We start from the raw sequence: 12474 nt of genomic DNA, 5'->3' as shown, positions 1-12474 counted from the left end.
ACCTCGCATAATCGGGTATAGGCCCTGTTGCCGCTGAAGAATACCTCAGAAGCACGGCAACTGTTTCATCGTCCACTCATCAAGTCCTCCCTCACTTTCACCGTGAGTTGCAATATCCGGCATTGAGTTGAATCTAAGTTTGACACATTGTCGCAGACTACCTTCCACTGAGCTTGAAACTGCACCAAATCCAGAGAAAGGTATCTATGAGAGACACATGAAACACTCGTACGAGATGAGTACCAACGAACCTATTTGGAGGTAGATTAGATTTCCAATCCACTTGACTTACAATATCTATTTTATCAACAACTAGCCTCGGCAGCTCAGTGCCTATGGCATTGCACAGTTCAGTTCCAGGTCGCAGTTCCGATTCCGACCGTGGCTTCTATCACGGCCGTGGCGGCCGCATTATTCTTTGTCCTGCTTCTTCTCCTGCCCTCCTGGTGCCCACAATGCATATTCTCGGTTAAGTGGAAGTACCATGAGTTTGGCCCTTATTTCCTCGGTTATGTCCTGTTTTTCTCCGTTTTGTGTGTTATAGCGGATGCCTTGTTTATCTAGGATGTGTCTGTCCGCCGTGGTCTCGGAGAAGCATTCGTATTGTGCTATACCTTGCGCTTATACTAGCTCCTCTAGCTTATTGCGCAGTCCCAGCTCTAGTAGTTTATCTGTGTTCGTGCTTAGCATGAATCCAATCACTTGTTTATATACATTCCTAATCAGGCCGTCTAGCGTCTTTTCTGCGGCGTACCATCTGTGGTATGCCACCACATACGTCAACCTTAGTGGATGACTCCAGATTATTTTTCCGACCACCTGCGGCTCCTTAGCTGCATACAATACGATACCAGAAGGCTTTTGCATTCTTCCCCCGTCACCATGCAGCTGCCGCTACAGGGATTGCACCCGTGACCTCGCGCTCAGAAGTGGATTGCTATAGCCACAGAGCCACGAAAGATTCGTGCAATTCCAATGAAAATTTACCTGACCAGAGATGGCTCTTAAGTGTCGATGTTGTAGACGGCGGTGACAGTGTAAATGAGGAAGACAACGTAACAAGTCTGTCTGTAAAACACCTCAGTATACCTAGCGAAAACGTTTACAGAAAAACTTGACGGGGCACCTGTTTCAGCTTGCTGCCACTGAAGCCCTGAGCAACACATGACCGGATACTTTTCCACGGGAAGCCGCAGGCGTGCAAGATGGACTTCTTCAACACAGGGTGATTTTGATCGGTCACCATTGTGATCTGGAAAAAGGAGAACATTCGTTACAACCCTTTAAGTGTCGAAGGAAATGTTTTATCTGAGCGCATTTACCAACATGGCAGCATCTATGACTACGACTCGCCTGCTGTTACACTATCGCTGACTATATATCTTCAGCTTGTCAAATTGCAGTCACGAAGCGCCCCACTCAGCCTGGAAGTAGCCTTCCTAGCCATCTCCATCATCATCGTCGTTGTAGTCGTCGTCGTAGTCGTCATCCTTATGAGCCTATCTACGTCCACTGTAGGACGAACACTCATGCACCTATCTGAAATTATGCTTGTCTTGTGCCAGCTGACCCCCATCTCAGGCCAGCAAATTTTCAAATTTCGTCAGACCATCTATTCTAGGCCTTCCTAGACTGCGCTTTCCTTCTCACCGTACGCGTTTCGTAACTTTTTGTAACTCTTACTCCCTGCCTCTGTCACTGTAAAACATAACTTACACATATTGTTATGGCATATCATTTTAAAGGCAAGGGGACATGTAAAAAAGTCAAAACCTATAGGTTCACTACCGCTCTAGCACCAGACTTTAACAGTGTCTGCGGCTGTTGTTGCTGTTTTTTATGGTTTAAAAGGAGGCCCCTCACTCGAAATTTAAATTGTTATGCCACTCATCCATGCCGGGAATGTTGTTTATGGAGGGAGAATGTTTTTAATTCTCTTTCAATCGGCAGTACTGAAGGTGAATACCGTGTTTCCAAATGTTTACCTTGTAGTGACGCCAGCTCATCCTTCCCACATAAAAATGGATACGTGAAACCATGCCACATGAATACAATAACTTTACACATGTGCAATGTCATCAGTAGCGCTACGCAAAGCAAGATAGGAAAGACAGAGAAATTAAACAGACGCTAGTCTCCGGTTCGAATGCGCTCGCGCTCTAGGAGCAACTCCAGGTCGAGGTAGCGGCCATCGTCTGGGAGGCGGAGGCGCAGCTGGAAGCCAAATCACCTGGGCTGACAAGGTCAAGGGCGGCATCAGCGCCGGCCACTGTGGCGCCGGCAGAGCGCGCGAGCAGCGCCAGGAGCATGTGGATGGTAATAGGGATAGGGATTGGGTTGCGCAATTGGAGAAAGAGAATCATAGCTTAAAAGCAGCCATTGACGGGCTTATCAAAGAGATAGCTGAATTTAGCAACGGCTTACCTTCTGGTAACAGCGATAGCTGAGGACAGGCTAGGAAACAGGATGACTCGGTTGAGGTACCAAGGTATGTGGAGGTCGCAGAAGAGAACATAGCGGACGAGGAGACGCCTGCTCCGAAAAAGAGGGCCCTATCCTCGACCGTGCGGATTCAGGGCAAAGTCGGTTCTGAGCTTAATGCAATGGTGGCGACATTGCAAGAAAGTGTAAATCAGATCATTAGTAGACTGGAGCGTATAGAAGAACGGGAAAATATCACGGATCAGAGATTAGGCAAAACTGAAATATATCTAAACGAGACGGTGGTCCCTGTTATGGAGCGGGAGTGCACTCGGCCGCTAGCCCAGCAGGGTGAGTCGTCGAATGTACTTGAGCTCAAAACTAGTTCACCAAATTTCCGAGGTCAAGATGGCTCTATTAAATAGTTAATTTAGTATTTGGCAGTGGAATTGTAGAGGGTTCAATCATAAGACGGCGTCTCCGCAGCAGTTTATTAGAACGCATGGTGTGAAATCTCAAGTTATCATGTTACAGGAAACACTGACGTCTAACGTGACCTTAACGGATTTCAAAGCGGAAGTTAAGGAGAATGAACAGCGCAGAGGACTCGCAACCCTCATTAATAGGAGGTTGGCGTATATTAGACATTATCTTCACATGGCGGATTGCAAGATTGAATATATTATGGTGGCGGTAATTTTAGGTCGGCAAAGGTCATGTCAGAGGAGCGTTTACCTTCTTAACCTGTACAGTGGCCCCCGGGACACGAAGCAGAGTTTCAAATCTCTCTTGACCAAGGCAACCAATTTGGCTAAGGATGCACCGTTGCTTATTGGAGGGGAGTTTAGTGCACCATATCATGTGTGGAAGTATGTTTATAGCACTATTAAGGGGGAGAGACTATGGCAGCAGGCACTAGACTTGAATTTAATTCTGATTACAGACCCTTCGTATCCCACTAGATGTGGCACGTCGACATGTAGAGATTCGAAACCTGATCTCACCTTTGTTCGGGGGTGGTGTATTCGTCCTGGTCCAATTCTAATATAGATTTTGGTAGCGATCATTACATACTTATGATTACTTTGGTAGTGGCTAATAAAAAGGAGCGCACATTCAGGATGGTTGACTGGGATGCACTTAGGAAACGAAGAGCGCAGAGAATCGAACATGAGAGAAATGAGTTGACCTTGGAACAGCGGACTAGTCAGCTTAAAAGCGACTTTGAGGCGTCCACTATAGAGGTTCAGACCGATATTGACACGGAACACATGGATAGTCGCCTGGCGCATTTGTTGGCAGTGAAGCAGTCGATGTTAGCGAGATGGAAGAGTCAGAGATCGAATAGAAGGCTTAGAAAGTGCATAGCAGTGGTTAATCAGGTAATTGAAGACCATTGTCGGGTGTTGTGCAAGCAGCAATGGGATGAAGTATGCAATTCTGTTGACGGTCCCATTAAGATGGGAGGCGCCTGGAGTTTGCTCAGACATTTACTAGATTAGACAAACACTAAATCTAATCAGAGGATTGTGATAGGTAAGCTGGTCCATCAGGCGTGTCGAGACCCCACGGAGCATGAGTTGCTGAAGGATTTGGCTGAGCGATACCTTCCGCTGGAGACCTGGCACGATATACCTGACGTGATTTTGGAATATAGTGGGGACGAAAATGCTGCTATGGATGAGGAATTTACTGAAAGTTATATAAGAATGTCACTGCAGAATCTTAATGGTCGATCGGCATGAGCGCCAGATGGCATTACGAATAAAATATTGCGGAATTTAGACGACGGGTCAATTGAGTTCCATACGGGGAAGATCAATTGCCGATAGAAGGAAGGCTCTTTCCCTGAAGAGCGGAAACTTGCAACTACTGTCCTGATACCCAAACAGAGGAAGGCCATAGGGCTTGAAAATCTCAGACCGATTTTCCTGACATCGTGCTTGGAGAAAGTCGTTGAGCATGTCATTTTACATAAGTAACGCGTTATGTTAAGGGTAATCGGGTCTTTCCGCACTCGATGATAGGATTTCGGCCCGGACTCTCGGCTCAGTATGCTATGATCAGGATTAAGCATCAGCTCCTTCACCGGCGGACAAAGGATACTAAGGCACTAATTGGACTTGATGGGGAAAAAGCTTTCGATAAAATCCGACATTCTTTCATTCTACGGGTGCTATCGGACTTGAATATGGGGCGGCGGCTTTTCCATTTTGTCTAGGCTTTCCTTATGGATAGAAGGACATGTCTGAGGTTTGGGGAGATAAAGTCACAAATCTTTAAATTGGGTTGCTGTGGTACTCCGCAGGGATCCGTACTCTCGCCTATGCTATTCGATCTGGCGATGTCGAAGTTGGCTAATACACTGGACACTGTCCAGGATATTGACTATTCTATCTACGCGGATGAGATTACTATATGGAGTGTCGGTGGTAGTGATGAGGGCTTGAGAGCTGGAGGCTAGGCTGCAGAAGGTGGTAACGTTTACGGAGGAGTATCTGGGTCTCATGGGACTCAAGTGCTCCACTAAAAAGTCGGAGTTGTTGATCTTCAAATCTAAGAAGCTAGGTCATAGGGCGAAGGGTTGGGTACCGGAAGTTGAGCCTTGCATTAGAATTCATACTAGGGAAGGGTCGGTGATACCCAAAGTTGAAGCAATCAGGGTCCTGGGTTTTGTACTTGAAGCGAACGGATCGAACATTAGAACCATTCAGCGCATTACCAATAAGACGGAGGAGGCCATAAGACTTATAAGAAGGATCTCTAATAGGCATAGGGCTTTAGGAGAAGAAGGTGCGATGCGCTTAGTTCAGGCATTTATTATGTGTCATTTCTCGTATGTGGCAGCTGTGCTAAATTGGAATAGGGGAGAAAAATAAATTGGAAGCATTTATCAGAAAAGCCGTCAAGGCTGCGCTTGGTCTGCTTATTACTACGTCAAATGATATGTTGTTACGACTGGGTTTGCATAATACTTTAGATGAAATTGCCGAGGCTCAGCGTACTGCATAGAGGGAGCTGTTGCTAGGAGCACCAGCGGGTAGGTATATTTTACAGTCAATTGAAGAATCGGTGGCTGTGTCACACGATAGGGTGCCCCTACACGAGTTGAACGTGAACCTTAGAGCAAATATCATGGTTCGTCCGTTTCCGCGGAATGTGCACCTCGTGCACAATGTAGGGAGGCGGGTCGCGAAGCTAGGGCTTTGTTACGAGAGGCAAAGTATCAGGAGGAGGAGTCTGCGTTTGCTGACGCCGCATGGATTAATGGAAAAATGCTTATTCGATGGCGTCGGTGGTGATTGTAGATGGCAAAAGGAGCGTTACAAATGCCGCTTCCATTTATACCAAAGATCTGGGGGTTGCCGAACAGGTGGCTATTGCTCTAGCACTAATTGATCAAGAAGAGTTTTAGTGTTTAGTGACTCGCGATCTGCGATTAAAGCCTTCTCGAGAAGACTTGTTGCGGAACCGGCTAACAGACTGCTGAAGGGTAGGGATATCACTTCGCACACAGTTACTTGGTTCCCAGAGCATATGGGGACAGTGAAGGGAGCCCCGCGTAACCTCAACGAGGTGGCGCAGAGGGAGGCACGAGGATTAGTATGCCGTGCACTCCTTGAATGGGCTGGATCTCCCGCTCCTGAGTACAGGGACCAACTGTTAACCTACAGCGAAATCACCAAGCACTATTACTTAGGGCGCAGGGCATTCCCCCTGCCACATTCTAAATTAAGTAGGCCACAGGCGGTTACAATAAGGCTTCTGCAGACACGAACGTACCCTAACGCGGTCATCATGAATAAAATTAATCCGGACTGCGGGGTTTCAGTCTATTGTAGTAAGTGGGGGGTTTGCTCGATTTAGAACACATGCTTTGGCGCTGCTTGGCGTTGGCCGATGATGGTTCTCGAGGTGAACAGTGGTGGCAGCGGATGCTGCACAGTGAAGTGCTGGCGCACCAACTCAGGACTGTCCAGAGGGCCCGTGTGACGGCAGAGGGGCTTGGTCTCTCTACCGACGTGGGAGCGGCCCGCATCAGTCCCAGACGGATCCCTCAGGACCTAAATAAAGTTCTTCATACCATACCATACCATACCATACCATACCAACAATCGGAAGGGTGTTTAGATCTTCAATTTAAAATCCCGTCGACATTCAGTAGAACCAGAACCTTTCAAACGCTGATTCACAGTATGCGTCTCGGTACCACGTACACAAAACACTTTCTACCTAAAATTTCAAAAACTCATAGTGCAGAATGCACTTATGGCCACGCTGTACAGCATCTTCTGCTAGAATGTCCGCGATACGACACACAGACGTAACGCTTAGCACTTGATTTAGTAGCATTAGAGCGCATGGCCCTCAGCCTGAGCAAGATCTTAGGTTCTTGGCCATCATATTGATTGCAAAGACGAGAGTTACTGGCCCTGCAAAGATTTCTAGGAGCGAGCAATTTACTCGTTAAGTATAGAATAGAGTGTTTAAATGTGATAGAGCATTCTACGTTTTTCTTTTACCCGACTTTGGCCAATCCAATCGCTGGTTTTTTGTAACTTGATAAGACACATCCGTGAGTGCTTATGGTCCCTTATTTTAGTCTAGCTAAGTGACCGGACTTTGTGCTTACTTTAGTGCACATATGTGACTGGACACTTTGTTGATATGTTACTTAGTGGACTTTCAATTTTAGTGTGGCATTAGTGTACTTACGTGATTGGACTTGGTGCTCTTATGATTTGGAGTTGTCTTTCAGTTATAGTGTGACATTAGTGCATTTACGTTGCTTACGTTGCAGGAATTCGTGCTGTTATGATATCACTATTTTGTTAGGATTTCTACGGGTTTTTTTAATCCTTGTGTGAAATGGACTAGCCGGTGCCATTTAAAAGCGACATCTCGTAAATATCATATAATTAAAGAAAGATCTGCAATGTATCCTATGTCAGTGCTGGCGAACAATTTTGTGGCTCGTGATAACACAGTGTAGCGCAACTGGACGAGGAATGAGAACAATTTGACAAACGCACACTGCTGCGTACGTGTGTGTAAAATTCCTTTCTGTCTCCGTCAAGCCGAGCTGCCTGCGCTGTGTTACCGTGAATCTCAACGAATAAACCCCCCCCCCCCCCCACGTGCTGTACTCTTGGGGCCCCTTCACTCACGGGAACCGTGTTGCAGCTACTATTGAAAGCGACAGTGCAATGTACACTACAAATAACCTGTTTCCTACACGAAGAAAAGCAAGTTGATACAGAAACAAAAAATAGCAACAGCAATAACGAGTCTATTGAATAAGATATTGTTTGCAATATACTTCGGCACCGTTCCCGTTGGTGTCACTCCACTCATATTACACTGCAACATGAAATACCATCAGTGTCCACCTACATGGCACCTCGACCACAAAGCAGCCCGACGTTAGGAAAAGCGTCATTACAGAATACTCACGCCCCGATCAACGAAGTTCTGGAAGTTGCGAACAAAGACGTGCTCTACGAAGTTTATGTCCCTGGTCACAACGAAAGGAGCGTCGCCGTTGTAGAACCTGCGTCGTGAAATTGCATTTGTGCTAGGACGCCTTGAAATGCTTCGTCACTTGCGTAAGCATACGAGAGCTGCTTCGAGTGTAGTGTGAGAACATTCAATTCGTCGATGATATCTCTTAGAGAAAACTTACCCATATATATCGCCGTACTGGTCAAGCCATTTTCCCAGCACTTTATAAATCTCCTGTTGGAATATAGGTCAAATACTGCATAAGACAGCTGCTCAAGGAACAGCGCATACACTCTAAAAACAGTTTAAACTGGCAACTCGTTTACGCTCATACGAATGTCAACACCTTTCATGACTTCGCGCAAAAAAATCGCTTTTACGGCCTCTGGCGATCAACTCGCAGTCGCCCTCGGATAGTATTTACCCTGCTTGTGCCGAACCGGCGAAAATATCATTAGCGAAAGCATCACGTACCAGCCTGCAGCAGTACCAGCCTGCTTTCTATCAGTGCTGCTACAAACTATCATTTTGTGCTAAATAAGTCAGTTTTTTTTATACTGTAATAGAAAAAAAACGAAGCCACGATTGTTTTTGATTTTTCCTCACGCTTGGTCAGGCACCGGTCGTTGGTTGATTGCTCTGTTAATTCAGTTCAATGTAACCATTTCCTATGTACAGGGTGGTGAGCTAGACACTTAGTGTTGGAAAAAAATGTGGGAACGTCTGCAACGTCCCTCTAACGCATTTGTTCATTTTCTCGCTGCTTCTTTCAAATACTGTTGAACCTCGATGATAACCCTCTTGGACACCGTTTGGAGCTGATAACAACTTGAATCGTATTGCACAGAAATTGACGCAGCAAGTTCCTAGTCAAACCACTTAAATGTGGGCCTAAAGAGAATCATTGAATTGACACCTTCTAAATACACGTTGATCTCACCGTTGAGTGGTACTCCCGGATATTTCCCCATATTAGGCTAGGCTTTGGTCCTGGGATTCCAATTCTCTCGAAGTAAGAGAAATGCTGCCAGCGCCATCTAGACATAGACAGAAAGACAACTTAGATCAAGAAAGACAACTTGAAGAAAGACAACTTGAAGTCATCGACAATTATACGAATATAAGCGGAGAAAAACGACAGTGAATTCATCTTGGATTGGCTAGAGGGCTTTGCAAATGATATTACGGTAATCGGGGAATCTATATCTTACAGCACGCGTCCGTTATTCTCGAAAAACACTGTACAGAGAGCGAACCAAATCTGTTGTCCCAGGCTGCTTCTCCAGGCAAAAAAAATATTAAGGAATACTTAATACGCAATTCTCAATCTGTTTAATACCACCGCCGCAAACAAAATAAAAAATATGTCACGCGTTAGCGATACCTATTGACGGTAGAATATTCATTTAAATTAGGTCCCTAGTCTTGTGAATAAAGCAAAGGCTTTGAAAGTTCTAAAATCATGACTAAAAATTTTTGTTTAAAATATGCATTGATTTCTGCTTAATGCTGTTAGTGTGGTTCTTACAAGTGTGTATAGTAGAGAGAGGCACTGACCTTCAACCAAACGTTTATTGACATAATCATTCCTTCTTATATAGATGGTCTGCCACACATGCGCATGGTATTAAAGTTCCATCTTCTTCAAAAAATTTTTCCCCAAGGTTATTTTTTTTATAGCGCGATTGATGGTTTCGGCACAAACTTCAGAAAGCTTCGATATCAGTTCTGCTTCAATAATCTCTCCGATTACCGGGTTAGGATTCTTCCCGACCCAATTTAGGTTATCAACAAAGAAAAAAAACAAGGCTCGACAGTCACAAATATAGCAGTAAAGATCACGAACGCCTTCATTCTTCTTGTCGAAGTTCTTTCTGTGTTCTCTAAGTCGATCGCTTTAGAACCTATATTTGTATACTTTTAATTCAAATTTAGTAGGCTCACGTGCTTGCAAAAAAAGTAAAAAAGAAAGACAGACAGAGAGAAAACTACGACGATGATAGTGACCTCGAAGCGCTGGCACTGGTATTAGACTCGACTTGTTGGCCGGCCTCGACTTATTTTAGCTAACGAGTTCTCATATCACCCTTCTTCGCGCCGCAGCCTCCGCTTGTCAAACGAATATATTGTTGCGCTCTCTTTATCTGTGCCAGGGGAACGACACTGTTGTTTTCACTGTCCTTTATACTTTGATAAATAAGTTTGCGGAGAGGTTATCGTCAAGGTTAATGCCTTCAAGGTCACAAGAACGTACGTAAAAGGCTCGCACGGCGCGTAGATAAGCGAAGAGTATTTGCGCTTGTCCATGTGTACTGCGTGCCTTTTAGTAGCAGTTGTATACATATATACATGTATAATAATGCCACGAGCGTGCGACAGCTCACAGGTGTGTGTGCTTCTCTGGATTACTTGGTAGGCACGTTCCGTTTACTTCCTCACCATATTAGGCTTCCTTAACGGCACCCTTGACTTACGTTAACGTCGACAAAATTGTAAGCGTAAAGCACATCATCACCCGTTCAACTGAGAGCATACCTCATAAACTACGGTGCATGGCATTCATTCATTCTTTTTTCGGGCCTACGGGGTTACAAAATTGCATCTTCAACGTCTTACTAACATGGCCAGTCATAAGTTTTTTTTTTCATCAGAGCATTAATATCCACGTCTGATGATACGGGAAAAGCTCATTGTTTACATCTTCTAAAGCTGTTTACGTTGTATATAAATTTGAGTAGTGCGATGGGACTGGGACAAGAAATACAAGAAAACACACACAACAGAACAAGCACTTGCTCCCCATGGAGCTTTATTCGAAGAAGCACCAGGCAATTATAATCTGTCGAAAAAAGTACAAGAACAGTCTGCATTAACAGGTGTATCCAAAGGGCGCACTGCATCAGCTTGCATTCAATGTGAACCAACTCGCCGAAATCGTCTTTTTGTTTAAGCTGTTCTCGCTTTTGTGCTATAACGCTTCTCTAATGCCGCAATGCCGTCTCGGAGCCCGTGTTGCCGCGAGATCCCGTGTTGCACTCGTACTCAGAGCGCGATAGTACTGCATACTTACATGCGCTGTTTCGCTTAACAATAATTAACACTGAATATAGCGCCTAAATTTTAATTCTCGCCCCCACTACATCGTACCGTTCCAGCTACGTAAGCACACCCGCCAGCTCTCCCTCAACTCACATGAGAAGTGCTGCCAGTAGCACAGCCAAGAGGACCAGCAGTACGCCCGTGACGAACATAGTGAAGCACGCGAGCGAAAAACCCAGGCTCTGCGATTAGCGCCTTTTTATTGCCTGCGGTGGAGAGAGGAAAAGCTGAGCGAGGAGGTCACATTTTTCCCGCTCTGCAATGCACCGTCTCTCCTTAACTGACACGTCGCGGCGACGAAGAATATTGGATATGTGTGTGCCCCAGCGAAGGTAGCGTTGATGTATAGTTGGTACCATAGGGTGCCTGAATGCCGCTCTTCTCCTCACAGGGTGGTGACTAGTCTGCGCCGCCATATTGTGCCGGAACACATAAAGGCGCGCTATTATGGGCAGCGGGAATTAAGGTTCTGCGCTCGCTGACAGCGTAAAACTCTATTCAGCGTTTGCATAATTACGTGCATTGCATTTATTTACATGTAACCTTAAGAACGGACGTTGAACGCTTACTGTAAAGCAATAATAGAATGAGTTTCGAGCCCAGCTGACAACCAATTGTTCTTGCCGCGGATTGCCTTACGCGAAAATTATTTGTTTTTTTCAAACTCACTTTAAGCATTTGGTGTACTCCAATGTTTCCAGAGGTTCTCCTTCAAAAAAGACGCCATTGCGCCATGCTGTGAATTTTTCGGAATTTTTAAAGATCGTCTGTTGCAGATAACGTAATTCTAATCATAGAGATGGATTACTCAGATAGGCGGACATTACGTGCACGAGAAATAAAACACATACTAATCTAATAAAAATAGACTAATAGATTTCTTAGTTACTTTAAACGCACATAAAGCAATTTATGAATTTAACTGGTAAGTTTCCAAGGCGTTATCTTTAAGTATTCCGGTAAACTTAGAAGTCGTCACCCCGAGTAACTGTCACTTGAGTAAAACCATGCAGAAGAAGACAACCGGAAAACCGAAATATATTTCAAGGCAGCTCACCAACATGTTCAGGCTGCCTGAGGCCATAGGAGCCATGCACACAAACACGAGAGCTTTGACAGAGCAAGGCTTCAGTTTTTACGCTTTTTATAAACATTAAAACAGGTCAATTCAAGTTTACACCTGCGGTGGTTTTACTTCCATATTCTATCTCCCTCGTTACATCTAGCTGGTACGATCAGTGCAAGTATAACTCATGAGCCGCCACAAGAACACCTCGAGAACATTTTCCTCACATTTCAATGCTCAGTGCGTAGGATTGTTAGGAATCACATACTGATATTTAGCAGTCTTCTCATCACCTTGATTAAATTTATACAGCAAACGTCTAGTGCATCAGGAAATTTTCTGGAGGCCGTTGCACAAGAAGACACACATTTAAGCATCATGGCCAA

At 45.0% G+C, this 12474-nt stretch overlaps 1 protein-coding gene across 1 annotated transcript in view; it reads right to left on the bottom strand.

Annotated features, from left to right (window-relative positions):
* Window positions 1-11174, bottom strand: part of LOC142578191 (cytochrome P450 3A14-like) — a 32085-nt gene extending 20911 nt beyond the window's left edge. Inside the window, exons 1-5 of the mRNA XM_075687593.1 lie at window positions 11116-11174; window positions 8864-8960; window positions 8105-8157; window positions 7876-7972; window positions 1127-1252 (exon numbers count right to left, since the gene is read on the bottom strand). Coding sequence (XP_075543708.1) covers window positions 1127-1252; window positions 7876-7972; window positions 8105-8157; window positions 8864-8960; window positions 11116-11174 — 432 coding nt within the window. The remainder of the gene's footprint in view (window positions 1-1126; window positions 1253-7875; window positions 7973-8104; window positions 8158-8863; window positions 8961-11115) is intronic.
* Between the last annotated feature and the right edge of the window lie 1300 nt (window positions 11175-12474).

This window comes from Dermacentor variabilis, chromosome 4 (genome assembly GCF_050947875.1).
Source record: "Dermacentor variabilis isolate Ectoservices chromosome 4, ASM5094787v1, whole genome shotgun sequence".
Lineage (NCBI taxonomy): Eukaryota > Metazoa > Arthropoda > Arachnida > Ixodida > Ixodidae > Dermacentor > Dermacentor variabilis.
This window is presented reverse-complemented; position numbering and strand designations above follow the sequence as displayed.